Consider the following 16,798-nt stretch of genomic DNA (forward strand, 5'->3'; position numbering starts at 1 on the left):
GGAATATTCATTGATAATTCCTCATCTATAACCATCAGGTATATCAGTCTGAAGTTCCTTTTCATGTAATTTCTTTATCTAGTTTTGGTATAAAATTGGTGTCAAAAATGAGTTGGAAAATGTTCTATTTTCTGTAAAATTTATAGAAAATGTGATATTATTTCTTTTTAACATTTTTGGTTGAATTAGACATTTTCAGACATTTTGGGCTTGGAATTTTCATTGTTGTAATGTTTTTATTATGATTTAAATTTCCTTGATTACTAAATTACCTATTACTTCTTAAGTAATATAAAGTAAGATCTGGGGGTTACATGAATTTGTGTATTCATTTAAAAATTTAACCTTATTGGCCTATTATTTTTTGTAAAACTTCTTTAATGGCTTCTTAATGTGTACATTTCTACATATCTAGTGATGGTCTCTATTTCAATTTTTGCTTGATTACTCTGACTTCAGATATATCAATTTTATTAATCGTTTTATGAAACTAGACTTGGTTCTATTGATTTTTTTCTATTGCTTTTGTTACTTTCTTTGCCCGAAGGAATTTATGAAATATTATGAAATATTATGAGAAATAGAAGGTAAAAGTTAGAATGTAAACTCTTCAATAATACATGGGAAAAGATTTAGTGTAGCCTGAATATCTTAACCAAGTCATTGGTAAATATTTTCACAGCAGACTTAAAAATAACTTCTCAATGAGAAAAGCAAAGGATAGCATTTGCTGAGAACTATCATGTTTTAGGCTTCTGGATAGTGTTTTAGTTTAATTTTTACAATGGCTATATTATGTAAATAAATACTATTATTGCCTTTTTACAGATAGAAATGCATGAAGCCAGTTTTTACTTATTTATTTATTTAGGTTGGTTTTTGAGCTTGAATTCAGGGCCTGGGTACTGTCCCTGCTCACGGCTGATGCTCTACCACTTTGAGCCACAGCCCCACTTCCAATTTTCTTGTAGTTCATTGGAGACAAGAGTCTCCCTGAATCAAAAACAGTGGCAACAGGGGATAAACAAAAATAAAAACAAAAGAATAAAAGAAATAACTTCACACAGTAGATTAAAAAACAAGAACAAAAACCTCATTTCCATATCTTGGGGTTCATTTCAATTAGCATCATTTTATATGGTTATATATACATGGTTGAGCTATTGTGAAGTTATTTTTTTCCTTCTTTTTTTTCTTCAATTTTTTTTCTTTGGTTATCCCATGTTGTTAGTAGTTTTGATTCTGGTACCCTGTGTCTTGTATATATGTTTATCTGATTTGGGGAAGGGAAGGGAAATAACAAAATGATGAGACAAAGGACAAAGGGTGAACCAATGCAACAGTGATTCTCACAAGACACTATGTTGGAATGAACTTTACAACTTACGAGTGAGAGGGAAAGTGGGATAAAATGGGGAGATGTACTCATTACCTTATTTATGTAACTATAACCACTCTGTACATCACCTTTATAATAACATTAAATTAAGTGTAAAAAGAAAAAGAAAAAGAATCTCCTTGGACATACCTGCCCAGACTGGCCGCAAACAGCAATTCTTAGATCCCAGGCTCCTGAGTAGTATTATAGACATGAGCCACCAGTGCCCAGCTATGAAGCTAGTTTTTAAATTCCTGGGTTTATGTTCTTTATGCTTAATAATACCTGAAGCAGCAAAAATTGTAAATTAAGGAATATATTTTGAGCCCAGTGTTGATAGCTCACAGCTATAATCATAGATATTCAAAAGGATGAGATCTAAGGATTGCAATTCAAAGCTAGCCTGGACAGAAAATTCTACAACTCTTCTCTCCAATTAAACAGCAAAAGGCTGGATGTGGAGATGTGGCTCCAAGTAGTAGAGTACTAGCCTTGAGCAAAATAGCTAAATAAGGGAGAATATCCTGGCCCTAAGTTCATATCCAGTACCAGCACCAAGGGAAAAGAAGGAATATATTGAAACATCAATATTGTTCAACAATGAGTAATTAACAAGTGATGGTGCTCCCATAATGTGAATAGGAAGGATACATACATGTATGATGACCACATTTCTATTTATTAGGATCAACCCCATTTATGCTTCTTGATGTTGTGTATTTAACTTTAGCTCCCTCTAACTGTGAAAGTATCCCAACATGAATTATAACATATCACTGTTTATAAAGAAAAATTGAAACAAAATTTTAAAGCAAAGGGAGAAATAATTATGTGAGTCTGCAGTTATATTGAAACAATGAATAGACAATAAGAAATGCATGAAATGGGAATTATGGTCATGTTAAGGAGGTGCAATGATTTTCTTATTTGTTTTCCAATGTCCTCTCAAATTATTATATTAGTTTCATGTTTTTAAATTATATAAATAAAAATACTTAAATACCAAATGCTTTCCTGGCTAGAGTGGCAAGTTTTACATTGGCTTCTTAATCACAGCAAACAAAAGCTTTACTTTTATACTAGTTAACTGTTCTAATAGGGGTAAGATGCTTCAACTGTTTTCATTTAATTTTTAAAGCAAATACAAAAAGGAAATAAAAATGTTGAAACAAGGATATCTGCAGCCAGATGTAATTTTCCTATTCCACAAATGAAAATTAGCAATTACAAAACTATTTGAAATAGAGTTCTACCCTAATGTAGAAAGATTAGAATGAGAGCAACACTAAAGGAAGTAGAATATTGGCTCCCTCATGATTATTGTTATAAGTGAAAACATAATAATTGCAGAAAGTCTGAGAAGTAGAATGTTAACATTATTATTTTACACATAAGAAAACTGACTCTTGTAAAGTTTAGTTACTTGAAAAAGTAGCATGAATATTAACTAGAAGAACTAGGATTCAAGCCCTGGCTTTGGACTTCGGTGTAATGTATTCAGGTGCTACGTTGTGTGCAGTCCCTAACAGGAACTTCAAAAACATAGCACAGTGTTAACAGGCAAATGGAATATCTACTTCATTTTTTGTTTGTTTTGTTTGTTTTGGGAAGTACTAGAATTTGAAGTCAGGGTCTCATATTTGCTCAGTTTGTTTTCTCAGATAGCTGTTCTATCACTTCAGCAACATATCCAGGGCAGCTTTATGCTCATTATTTGAAGATGCAGTCTTTGTTCCCTGAGATAACCTCCAATTTTTATCCTCCAGACCTCAGCATCATAAGTAGCTAAGATTAAAATCATGAGCCACTGGCATCCCACATGAATATCTTCTTGGGTAGACTTATTGACAAAATCTACTTTGAAGATATGTAAGCAATTTTTATTGCCTACTGTTTTCAAAGGATAATCCTAGTTTAGTAGATTCCTTATCCTTAAATAACTTATAATTTATATTTTCTAAGAAAAGAAAATAGCTAGTAATAGTATAAATCATAATTTATATAAAATATATTAACTTAAATATAAATTTTTACAAAAATATATTAACTGAATCCTGTAAGGGAAAAGAAAATACATTAAGTTTGAAACAAGTGCGGAGTGACCATTCAATAACTTATTGATGAAAAATTAAAATAAAAAGGTATCAAATATGGTATAATACATAAATTTGCCTTTAGCTCTATATTTAAAGAAGGAAACTCCAGTATAAAATATCAGCATATCTGTTTTATAAAGAAGGCTGAAAATTACTTTACTTTGTATTTTTTTATATAAAACTTTGTTTTTTGGTAGTCCGGTGTGACAGTTTTAATCTATAGTTAAGTTTGGTAATATTTGATGGAATAAACCATTTTTTCCTATGGCATCAGCATTGATGGAGAAGCAGAAATAAATAGAACCCTGATCAAGATGTAGTAGAAGCCAGATGCTGGTGGCTCACACCTGTAATCCTAGCAAGGCAAGAGGCTAAGATCTGAGGATTGTGGTTCACAGCCAGCCCTAGAAAGGAAAGTTCATGATACTCTGATCTCCAATTACACACCAGGAAACTGGAAGTGGTGCAGTGGCTCAAGTGGTAGAGCACTTTCCTTGAGCTGAAGAACTCTGGGACAATGCCCAGGCCCAGAGTTCAAACCCCATGACCCACACACACAAAAAAAGTAGTACATCACCATCAGGCAATGGCAACTCACACTTGTAATCCCATCTACTCAGGAGGCTGATCTTAGGAGGATAGTGGTTCAAGTCCAGGTAGTGTAAAGAGTTCATAAGCCACCCCCATCTCAACTTATAGCTAGGCACACGGTGGCATATATTTGTCATCCCAGCTGGGGCAGGAAGTGTACATTGGAAGATCATGGCCCATACTGCTCAGGGTGAAAAGCGAAACTCTTAATCTCAAAAATATCTAGAGCAAAATGCTGCAGGAATGACTTGTGTGCTATAGCTCCTGCTAGCAAATCCAAGGCCCTGAGTCCAAAACCCAATATCACAAAATCAACAAAGGAATAAAAGAACAAGAGAAAGAGAAAGAGTACAATAAACTTGGTATATACATAGTAGACTGTGTCTGAGGGAAGTTGGATAGTCAAGACTGTCCATATAATTAGAAATATAAGCATTTTTTTAAATTTTCTTTTACTTATCAATCATAGTGGTTCCTTTTCAGTGTTTTGACGTAAGTCTCACTATGTGTGCCAGGGTGACCTTGAACTTTTAATCATCCTATCTTAGCTTCCCAAGTGGGATTACAGGTTTGCCTCACCATTCCCAGCCTGTTGTGAAAACTTTAAATTACCAGCTTAATGTTACAATTAGCTTTCTTACCACTTGAGCCACAGCACCACCTCCAGGTTTTTCTGCTTATGTGGTGCTGAGGAATAAAACCCAGGGCCTCATACATGCAAGGCAAGCCTCTAACACCGAGCCACCTTCCCAGCCCCTGTACTGATCTTTTTTAATGTCATGAATAATTCTTTCCTATAAACAACTCTGGGAGCCAAAAAGACATCAAAACAAGATGAGAGATCCTTCCAATCCAGGAGCATAGGAGGTTTTTCCACTTTCTAAATTCTGTTCCTTTTTCAGGTTTTTAAAGTTTTCATCATAGAGGTCCTTCACTTCTTTGGTTAAGTTAGTTCCTAGGTATTTTATTTTTTGTGGGGCTATTACAAATGGAGTTGCTTTCCTAATTTCAGCCACACTTTACTCATTGTTGGCATACAGAAAAGCCATTGCTTTTTGAGGGTTAGTTTTATACCCTGCTACTTTGCCAAAGTTTTGAATCAGCTTGAGTAATTTGGGAGTAGAGTCCGTGGGATTCTTTAAATACAAGATCATGTCATCTGCAAAGAGGGAGAGTTTTACTTCATCTTTCCCTATTTGGATCCCTTTTGTGTTTGCATTGTGTCTTATTGCTGTAGCTAGGCATTCTAATACTAGATTGAAGAGATGGGAAGAGAGTAGACATCCTTTTCTCATTCCTGAGTTAAGAGGAAATTTGCCACCAATTCTTAGTTCTTACAGAGTCAAGCTCAATCCTTTGAGCTGAACATTCAAGGTCTTTGAAATCCTGTTCTCTATTGATGTCCTCAAGTCTTCACTTTCCAAAGTATCATACAGTTTTCTCGTCTCTGAATTCATTTACCATCTTGCCTCTACATTACATAAACTGTCACTCCATACCCCCGTACCTCACATCCTTTCTCTTTCTTATCTGCTTTCTTTTCTCTCATGAAGTCAGATTTATGGAAACATCCTCTGTGAAGCCATACTCAATCCAACTCCAAAACACAAACTAGAACAACATATGTGCAGCAGAAATAATCAAATTAAGGTCAATGTCCTGAGGATATGTCAAGAATTGCTACAATTTGGTAGAGAAATATTAATTGTGCCAAGTTTGGATTCCCACAAGCAGTAATGAACACAGACAGCGTAGTCAGATGCTCCCAGGAAACTCTTGAAGAATATCACCAAACTACTGATCAAGTTCTCAGACAGGGTGAAGATCTTAGGTATTTATACAGTAGTCCTGTTATATGAGAGTTGAGTCTGATCCTGAGGAAACTGTGGCTCAATGAACCAAGCAAGGCTCTAGCAGCTGTAGAAAAAACCTTCAGGGTTAAAAACAACAAGGTTGGGATCAGCAGGAGATGAGGGTCTACAGAATAGGAAAATGGCTAGGATAACTTCACATTTTTCTACAGAAGAGGTATAATAAACTTACAGGAAAAATTTTCATAAGAAATCAAGAAAATGGCTATGATGATATTAGTAAAAGGTAAAAATGTGTTATTATTTTACACTTACAAAACTGACAAAAAAAGTAAAATCTAAGAAAGGCAAAGATTAAAAATGGCATGGGAAGCAAAGTTCTTTGACACAGACAGTTTCATTATAAATGGATACAATTACTTTAAATAAACGTGTAAGCTAATAAATTTAAACTTACATTCCCTATGACTCAGTAAAAGTATACTAGGATATATGTTCAGAAGTCTTCATAGAAGCAGTGTGTCTCATAGCAAAACAAAAATCTAGATGCAAGTGTGAGATTCACAAAAACAAGAATGGTAAATAAATTGTGGGACATTCATACACTAGCATAGCATGCAATGAGGGCCGTTCATATCACAGTGGGTGAATTTGAGGGGGAAAGTACTTTTAAATTAATGTCTAAAAGTTAAAGGAAAATGGACCCAGCATGATATTCAAAAGCATGGAAATGGTGGGGGGGCGCGTTGGGAGATGCGAAGGGAAGAGAAGGGGAAACAAAGGAGCAGGCAACAATGCTTAATAAGAAATGTACTCATTATCTTGCCCATGTAATTGTAACCCCTCTGTACAGTATTTTCACAATAAAAAATAAAAATTAAGAAAAAGAAATGTACTCATTACCTTGCCTATGTAATTGTAACCCCTCTGTACAATATTTTCACAATTTAAAAAAAAGCATGGAAAACTACACACCATATTTCTTTTAAAAAAAATGACATTAGGGCAGAAAATTTCTTTTTTAAAAACAAAATAATTAACAGTGTTTAGAAATATGGGAGGGGGGTCAAAGAAAGATGTAGGAGGGAAAGGCTCCAAGAAATACTGGTCCTATTTCTTCATTCTATTGGATGTAAGCATTCAGCATAGAAAAACATTTTATAGCAAAGGTCAGGCAGAAGAAGAGAAACTGGAATGAATCTCAGATATAATAGCCCAGGAGTAGGAGGAGAAACTGGAAATTTGCTATGCTAGAAGCAACTGTTGCTAGGTAGTATGGGATAGAAAAGACATAGAGCTAATGAGATTGGGAGCTAAGAGGCCATGGGAGACTTTAATGAGTGCCATTTTAGTAATAGACTTGGGATAGATCCTCAAAACAATGGCTGGAGGGTACTAAAAAAGCAGTGAGAACAGGCAGCTTTTAAATAATTTTGGTTGTAAATTCAAGAAAAGAGGATATAATTTTAGGAGAAAGAAAATTTGAAAGCTAACAGGAAATATAAATAAAACAATATATAGCTTGGATTAGACTAGAGATGAAGACATTAAAATATTTAAATAAAATTACCTGTAGAAAGCTTAATATTTCTCTCAGAAAACAATCTCTGGGAGAATCCTTGAATTAATTCATTTTATTAAAAAATTTATTTAATTTTTTAAATAACTATTTCACCTAATTTCTAAAATTCCTTCAAATATATTTTCTCAAATTTTAATGCTTCTTGTAGTCTATAATTCCATTCAAATGTCTTTGGAATGTTATTGTTTATTTGTAATAAACATGAGGTAAATCAATTTGAATCATAATATTAAAGAAATTATAAAACCAGACTCTGGTGGCTTATACCTGTAGTCCTAGCCACTCAGAAAGCTGAGGTCTAGAGTATAGAGCTTCAAAGCTAGCTGTAGCAGAAAATTTTATGAGACTCAGTCTCTGAAATAAAGACCATCAAGCCAGTCTAGAGTGACTTACATGGAAGTATGACAATCTTTTTTTTTTTTTTTGGTCTGGTCATCAGGCCTGAACTCTGGGCCTGGGCGCTGTCCCTCAGCTCTTCAGCTCAAGGCTAGCACTCTACCACTTGAGCCACAGCACCACTTCCAGCTTTTTGTTTTCCTGCTTATGTGGTACTGAGGAATCAAACCCAGGGCCTCATGCATGCAAGGCAAGTGCTCTACCACTGAGCCAACTTCCCAGCCCATGTATGACAATCTTGACCAAACAAGCCAAGCAAAAATATAAGGCCCAGTAAGAAAGAAAGAAAGAAAGAAAGAAAGAAAAAGAAAGAAAGAAAGAAAGAAAGAAAGAAAGAAAGAAAGAAAGAAAGAAAGAAAGAAAGAAAGAAAGAAAGAAAGAAAGAAAGAGAAAGAAAGAGAAAGAGAGAGAGAAGAGAGAAAGAGAGAGGAAGGAAGGAAGGAAGGAAGGAAGGAAGGAAGGAAGGAAAGAAGGAAGGAAGGAAGGATGGAAGGAAGGAAGGAAGGATGAAAGGAAGGGGAAGGATGAGGAAGAGGAGGAGGAAGAGGGAGGAGAAGGAGGAGGAGGAGGAGGAAGAGGAGGAGGAAGTGGAGGAGGAGGAACAGAGGAGGAGGAGGAAGAGGAGGAAGAGGGAAGGAAGGAAGGGGAGGAAAAACAAAAGGAAAAACGGGGGAAACCGTCAAAGTGTCATTACCTCCCTTTTCCGTATTTGGCACATTGGTCATCATGGTAAGAGAGAAACAGATTTTAAAGTCTCACTGTATAATATATAGATATTCTTGAGTATGTACTTAATAATCTATTAAGAAAAAGTATTGACTGGTGTGGATAAGGTTTGTCCAGTAGTAAGAGATGCTGTTGCTGACTTTGGTAGTGACATAAATCTCAATCTTAGTATAGGAGAGAAGCATGGAGGTTGGGAAATACCATTTGTTTTAATAACAGACAAAATTTCCAAGTTGTAACAATACCCTCTATGCATTTCCTCTTTGTGAAACCAAAGGAAAATTAGAATTATTTTTCTTCCCAGAGATATACGGTTTTATTCTGTTCCTATAGCAACTCTGATAAATCCTAAAACTTTGCCTCCTTTTTAGACTCCCTGATGGATTCACACAGCTTCTAAACCTGACCCAGCTCTACCTGAACGACGCCTTTCTTGAATTTCTTCCAGCCAATTTTGGAAGGTAAGAATAAGAAATACAAAATTGTGCAATCTTAGTTCACCTTGGGTAAGCGAAGTTTTCAAAGAGCCCAGTTGTGTGTAGTTATACTGCATTAAGCCTGCGAGTAAAGTTACACTGCAATAAGACTGTTAATTCATGAAAGTTTCTAGTAAAAGACCTAATTTTAGGCCTTCACAGCATTAATAATTTTTTAAATCTCTTGATGAATTAAATAGAAAAAGCAGTAAAAAATGATCTTAAAAATGCAGAAAAATATTTATGGCTTAAGGTTGCAAAATGCCTCTATAGAATCATAGCAAAATACAAGTGGACAGACAAATGTGAACTCTAAATGTTTTAAAATAAAATTAATAAGAAAATATAAAATTTAAGATAGATTAATAAACTAGGAAATATTTTCAGTATGAAAATCAAATAATATTTCCTCATGTAATTGATTCTTATAATATTAATATGAAGATGAAAATGTAGGGCAGAAATGGGTGAATTAAATGCACAAGGATTTTTTAATAAAACATGCAATAGTCAATATGCACATTATAAGGGCTTATTTCACAAATAATAAATATAATAACAATTAACATGATGGGTGTATGGGTTATCGTAACTATAGCATGTGTTCTTGGTGATAATTTCATATTCTTTAAAAGACGTGGAAATACAGCTACTGCCTTTATTATTCATTGTTAGAAATATTTCTCACCATGGTCAAGTATCAACTGGTTTTGTGGACAAATACATTTGTTGTTATTGAAAAATGGAAAAACTAGAATTGCACAGCCTCTAGGAGACTGGTTAAATATATTACAATCCATTCATACAATAATATCATATAGCAATTAGTAATCTTATGTCTGATGATTAAGTCTAAAGGTGTATTTTAACAACGTAAATAGTTTTCAGTATACATATGTAGGATATAAAAGACTAGTTACTTTGAAGTAAAATTACAGGGAAATTTCATTTTCACTCATATTTTGTTTCAATATCTTCTAGTTGGAATATGATAGGATCATGTTTTTGTATAAAAGATACAGGTTAAATTAAAGAAATGTTAATTTCATTTTCAACTGATTTCTCAAATGATTGTGAAATAGTTTACTAATATATGAAATTGTTTTACTAATATACTGGGCATAATTAAATGCCTGTCTATTGACAGAAGCTATTAGATGCATTTTATGAACTCAGTGGTATAATAAAATCACTTAACATGTATCCACTACCATCTACAAACTGAAAGCTCATGGGCATTTTCCAAATTCCTGTACTTCTGTGAATCAAAAATATTAAATTATCCATGAGCAGGTTTAACTGTCACAGGTTTTTGAAAGAGCCTTTGCTGGATTTATAAATGAATTGAGGCCTTAATGTTTACCCACACAAATCAAAGTGTTTCCTCTTATACTGACTACAACACTACAATATGCTTTTGAAGCAGCAAATTATAAATTATTAAGTCAACATTCTAAGAAACTTTTCTGTTTTGAATTTTTGTCAATTCTCTTTAAATAGTACTAAAATGAAGATGAGATGTGAGCCTACAAAAAACATAACTCTGTGTGTGTATGTGTGTATGTGTGAGTATGTGTGTGTATGTGTGTGTGTATTTCTCCTTTGTCGCTGTTTTGACTTCTGAATTTTTTGTCTTGGATGTAAGTTTATCTGTTTTGGAAAGGGTAAGGGGGAACACACAAATGATAGGACAAGGGGTGAACAAATATAGCAGTGATACTAACTAGATGCTATGGTGAAAATGAGCTATATAACTTGGGAGGGGAGTCAGGAGGAAAAAATCTTGGAGAAAATGTGGGACAGTGTGTCACTGTTCAAAAAGAAATGTGTTCAGTACCTGACTTACATAACTGTAACCCCTCTGTACATCACATTTTTACAAGAAAAATTAAAATTAAAAAGTTCTCAATCGAAAATAAAACATAACACTAATACCAAACTACTGGGAATTAGAATTTAAGTCATATAAGTTGTCTTCCAAGATAAGCTTTCTTTTATTATAACCTAAAAAGTATTTAACCTTCAGCTAGGATAGTATAACATGAAGATGTTAAAGATTCTCCTCTAAGATTGTGTACTCCTAAAAGCTAAAACAAAGTCTTAGGATATCATTATATTAGTACAATTGCTGTGATTTGAAGCACAAAAGAATCTATGTGCTAAATAACTAAATCACTTCATAATTACTGATATTCATATTCTAATGAGCAATATCACTTTATTATATACAGGTGTAGTGGTAAGGTTGAAAATAAATTAGAAACTTGATAGACAAACAAAGGGAAAGGTAAGAGAAACTAGATGAGTATCTAAAAGTTCAGTAAATCTTGAACGTTACATCTGAAATAATTAAGAGTGAAACATTCCTAAACTACACAAACATTTCAAGTACTAAAGTATCATTTCTTCTGCCAATTTCATTTCAGTATAATTTCTGCTTTGTGTAGACATAAATAACAGAATATTCCAGATCACAAGCATTAACAAATAATTGCTACAGGGATTTCTGAGATATCCAATAATAGAAGCCTTTCATTCTTTTTGTGTGATTTTTTTATCCAACTTCAGTATTGCTGCAGAACAGTTGAAAAAAGTTTTCAAATGTATATATTTTTAGAAATTCTAAAATGTGTAGTTTTTTAAATTATGAAAATACCGTACAGAGGGGTTACAATTACATGGACAAGATAATGAGTACATTTCTTATCAAGCATTGTTGCCTCCTCCTTTGTTTCCCCTTCCCATCCCTTCGCATCTACCACCCCCCTACCCCCCCCAACCCCAGCCAAAGTTATAAAGATCATTTTTCCACATAACGACTTGTACATCTCATTGTTGCAATGAGTCCACCCATTTAAACAATTTGTTTTTGCCCTTCCCCTCCACAAATTATACCAACATCAAATACAGTGAAAACAGGGGTTATGCCATGGGGGAGGGACATAAAAGCAACAAAGAAATCATCTTATAAATATGTTAGAAAAAATAGCAAGAAAGAAAAAACATTTGAGTACATATCTTGGGGTTCATTTTGCCTAACATCAACTTATCTGACCATTTCTGCTTGTGTCAGACATATACTAGTTATTGCAAATAAGGGAAACCATGGGACTTATGTTTCTTTGGGCCTGGCTTACTTCACTTAATATAATTTTTTCCAAGTCTTTCCATTTCCTAACAAATGGGGCAATGTCATTCTTTCTGATGGAGGTATAGAATTCCATTGTGTATATATACCACATTTTCTTGATCCATTCATCTACTGAGGGGCATCTGGGTTGGTTCCATATCTTAGCTATGGTAAATAATGCTGCAATAAACAGTCGTGTGGTAGCTTTACTGTAGTCTTGTTTGTGAACATTTGGGTAAATGCCCGAAAGTGGGATTGCTGGGTCATAGGGGAGCTCTATGTGGAGTCTTTTGAGGAACCTCCATACTACTTTCCAAAGTGATTGAACAAGTTTACACTCCTACCAACAATGCAGTAGGGTTCTCTTCTTTCCACATCCCCTCCAGCATCTGTTGTTATTAGAGGTCTTGATTATAGCCATTCTAACTGGGGTGAGGTGGTATCTCAATGTTGTTTTGATTTGCATTTCTTTTTTGGCTAGGGAGGTTGAGCATTTCTTCATATGTCTATTAGCCATCCTTCTTACCTCTTCAGAGAAGATTCTCTTTAGCCCACTTTAGCCCACTTATTTATTGGGCAGTTGTTTCTTTGAGGATTTGTTGTTGAGGGATTTAATTTTTTGAGTTCCAGGTATATTTTAGATATGAGACCCTTGTCCATTGTATGGCTAGTGAAGATCTTCTCCCAATTCGTGGGCTTTCTATTGATCTTGCTAGCTATGTCCTTTACCATGCCGAAGCTCTGCAATTTCATACAATCCCATAAAATATGTAGTTTTGAGTCAGTAAAACCTGGTACTCTATGGCACCTTTCCCATTGTGCAATTAAAGAAATTAGTAATAACTATAATATTATAATGCATGATGTACTAGGATATATGAGTGTGTATATATTTCACCCCATGGATTTGGCACTGTTGATCATTTTGGTATACTATTACAAAGATAGAATATGGTAGGGTCTAAATTTCATCCAGATCTGTCTTGCTACAAAACCCTAATTTTTTGTTTCTGTGTTATACTATTTGCCTTTCAAATCCATTCATAGTCCCCTGAAGAAAAGTGTTGCTATGCTTCACTGAACTTAGCTCCCAACATTTAGTGTATTCTCAATGATCTACTAAACACATAAAATTAATTGCAATAGTGAATATTTTATGAGCTATTAGTCAAATGATAAAGGTTTCTATTTATCTTTGAAATATTATTATGAGAAAAGTGGTTTGTCATAATTCAGTGTCAAAGCACCTTCACAGCAATTTACACATTTACTTAAACTTTGTAAACATAATAAAGAATTTCAGCAGAGATATTTGGATAGTGATAATGATAATTCAATTTACCACGTGAATGCTTCATTTACACAGAAATAGTAAGAAGTAATTTTTAAAACTTCTTTTCACAGACTTGTCAAATTGAGGATCTTGGAGTTAAGAGAAAATCACTTGAAAACTCTACCAAAGTAAGTGATTTGTGGATTTTCTAAATTTTGAATTGCGATTTTTTTTTCCAACAGTAAGAAAAAGTAGCTATTCAGCTTTTGTTTCGGAAGTTCTGCCATTTTGCCTAAACTGCTATACAAATTCTACTAAAAGTCAAAATATACAGAATTCTGTATGCTATTCATATAGAATAAGAATGTCTACTGTTTGAAGAAATAAAAGTGGGAAAAAGCCCTTCAAGCTTCTTCTCATGCTGAAAGTACTTGCCAGGAAATTATTGCATTCAAGTTTGTGAATTTGTCTTTATTTTTTCTTATTGTTGGTCATGGGACTTGAACTCAGAGCTTGGGCACTGTCCCTGAGCTTTTTCAGTCAAGGACAGCACTCTACCACTTTGAGCCACAACTCCACTTCTGGTTTTCTGGTGATTAATTGGAGATAAGGAGTCTCATGGACTTTTCCTGCCTGGGTTAGCTTCAAATTGCAATCCTCAGATTTCAGCCCCCTGAGTAGGTAGGATTATAGGCCTGAGCCACTAGTGCCCAGCTTGAATTTATCATTTTTAATAACTAAAATTTATCATTTCACCTGGTGCAACACAAAAAAATTTAATGCTGCTAATCAATTTGTGGACTATGATATTTTTCAGTTTTAAATAAAAATGTCAGACATTTTTAGGTAAAAGGTTTTTTCAAGAGATCTTAAAGTTATCTTGTAAAAAAGCAAACAGCTATTTTTATATAGTCTTTCAAACGGTTCATTTTTACTGGTGTATTTAAGATGTGGTTTCTATAAACATGGAAGGAATTTTAAAGATTGATCTCTAAATATTACACAATGTGTGGTTAATAAAATGCAGCTTCACCTAGCTTTCCTTTATTCATGCTCAATCACAGAATTTTGTGTTGCACAGAATATTTTTATAATCAAAAATTAATTTCACGTATATGTTATATATTAAATAATTATGACTAAAGTATGTACTACCTTCTTACATGTCTTCAATATCACCAAAAATATTCAATATAGTGATTAATTTTGCAAACATTTGAACCTGATTTAGACAACCTGATTTAGATTTTTTTTTCCTGAATCCAACTTGATCTTAATGTTTATGTGTGATATTTTCTTCCCCTAAGCAAACTAGACTGACTTTCATTGTTCTTCTTAAGTCTAATCGATCAGTCAAATTGCCTTCAAGTCCAGGTTGGATTATAAAAATGTATTTGCTACAATACAGTAACATGATTTTGAGAGTAATTCTCAGCACTGATACGGAATCTATCTAACACTTTTGTAGAGAATCAATCCATTGATGCCTTCCTGCATTGGTGGCAGTTGAGTAGCATAGAGAGAAGGAATGGCTCCAAATTTCAGTGCTCTGTGATCTGAGTGATGCATCTGTGTGCACCTTTCCCAGATTGGAAACATAAACAGATAGAGACACAGCTGAAAGTTCCAGTGTTAATCTTCTGCAAATGCAGCAAGTGCGTCTGTGTGCATCCCAAATGATTAAAGTGGCAAATTGGCTAAAAGAAAGCTAAACCAAGAGGAAAGAACAATTATCAGTTTCATCCAAATACATACATTTAGGGCACAGATAAAACATGGAATATAGAGGGAGGAGAATCCACAGTGATTTCAAGTAATGCCTTAGATCTGAAAGATAAAATATACCTGACATAGGACTTTTAACATAGATTGTTAAATATAAATATTTATACAAATGAAAATCAGATACAGATTGATAATATTAACTTTATATATTACTATGTGATTAACACAGGGTAATGAGTAACAACGCTCAAAATTAATACATGGGTATTCTATAGAATTTAAGGAGTTTTAGCATTAAAATAAGTAGCATAAATATGCAAAATCACTTTGAGTACAAAAACATTCTAAAATCTGCTAGATACATATTCTAGCCCTCTTCAATAAATTGTTATGCCCTTATAACTTGTGGTAGCTGCTATAGTTTTTACAATTTAAGAACCATTTCAAAGTTATTTGCAATCAAATGTGCTCATTTTATACCTAATCAAAAAAATCTAAAGAGTGAAACACAGACATATAACATCTGTTGAGATTTATTTTAATTCTATGGCAATGGAATGGGAATTCCAGAAAGATTCTGTCTTGAATAAACTGTATTTTTACCACACATGAAACCTTTTCATACAAATACGACTGTATCTTAAATGTATGTGAAACTGTATGCTTCATTTTTTACTTATAATGAAAACAAAAGTAAAAATGTAGTCGTAGGAAAAACAATTTTAGTTTTGTAATCAATATTCTAAGAAGAGATAACTTAGAATTTTTATTATATATTTTTTTTTCATTATTGTCAAAATACCATACAGAGGGGTTACAATTACATAGGCAAGACAGTGAGTACTCTGTAATGCCAAAAGTATGCCAAGTCTTCAGTGAGCCTTTCATAATTTTTTTCCTTCCTCTTTTGTCTTGAATTCTATATGTGTGACAATCTGCATATTGTAAAAACATATGAATAAGAATTGTGGTATAGCATACATTGAAATGCATGTCCATTAGGAAACAAATTATGAAGTGTATAGATTCTCGTCTGTTTTTTTTTCCAGTTAAATACAGAAGTGAGTGTGAACATTGTCTTACAGTGTTCCTTTATGATTATTCTTCTAAGCATATTAAGGAATCATAAAATTAGATTACTCACATGGACATTTGCTTAAAAAAAAACTCATTGAAACAGGCAGGTCTTGATCAGGTGTGGTAATTGGGAAGAGTAAACTTCTGAAAAGAAAGTGACGATCCATAAGAAAAAGTTTTAGAACCAATGATACTATTTTTATCATACCAAAATTGATTTCTTCATTATGTTTTTTGAGGAGTCAGAAAAGTGAGGATGGAAGAGAAAGTTCAAATCAGTGTTAGCTGACAAATTAAAAAAACAAGCCTTTGTTAGCTTGTGTTAATTTATTTCCTTGATCCCTTGCTTCTTTTTTAAGAATATCTCAAGTGTCAAATTATGGGTAGTTCTGTTTCAAGGTATTTCACAAGGTTAAAGGCAAAAGTTAGCCAGGTGCAGTGGCTCATTCCTATAATGGTAGTTACTCTGGAGACTAAGAGCTGAGGATCAAGGTTCAAGCCAATGAATCTTACTTCCAATTCGCCACCAACAGGGCT

At 33.7% G+C, this 16,798-nt stretch overlaps 1 protein-coding gene across 16 annotated transcripts in view; it reads left to right on the forward strand.

Annotated features, from left to right (window-relative positions):
* The window catches only part of Lrrc7 (leucine rich repeat containing 7), a 486,949-nt gene that overhangs the window by 244,721 nt on the left and 225,430 nt on the right, over positions 1-16,798 (forward strand). For all 16 annotated transcript variants that reach the window (XM_070006786.1, XM_070006787.1, XM_070006793.1 and 13 more), the window contains exons 6-7: positions 8,952-9,041; positions 13,591-13,647. In XM_070006786.1, the coding sequence (XP_069862887.1) occupies positions 8,952-9,041; positions 13,591-13,647 (147 nt within the window). The remainder of the gene's footprint in view (positions 1-8,951; positions 9,042-13,590; positions 13,648-16,798) is intronic.

The sequence above is a fragment of the Dipodomys merriami genome, unplaced genomic scaffold (genome assembly GCF_024711535.1).
Source record: "Dipodomys merriami isolate MVZ:Mamm:240054 unplaced genomic scaffold, mDipMer1.0.p SCAF_7, whole genome shotgun sequence".
Lineage (NCBI taxonomy): Eukaryota > Metazoa > Chordata > Mammalia > Rodentia > Heteromyidae > Dipodomys > Dipodomys merriami.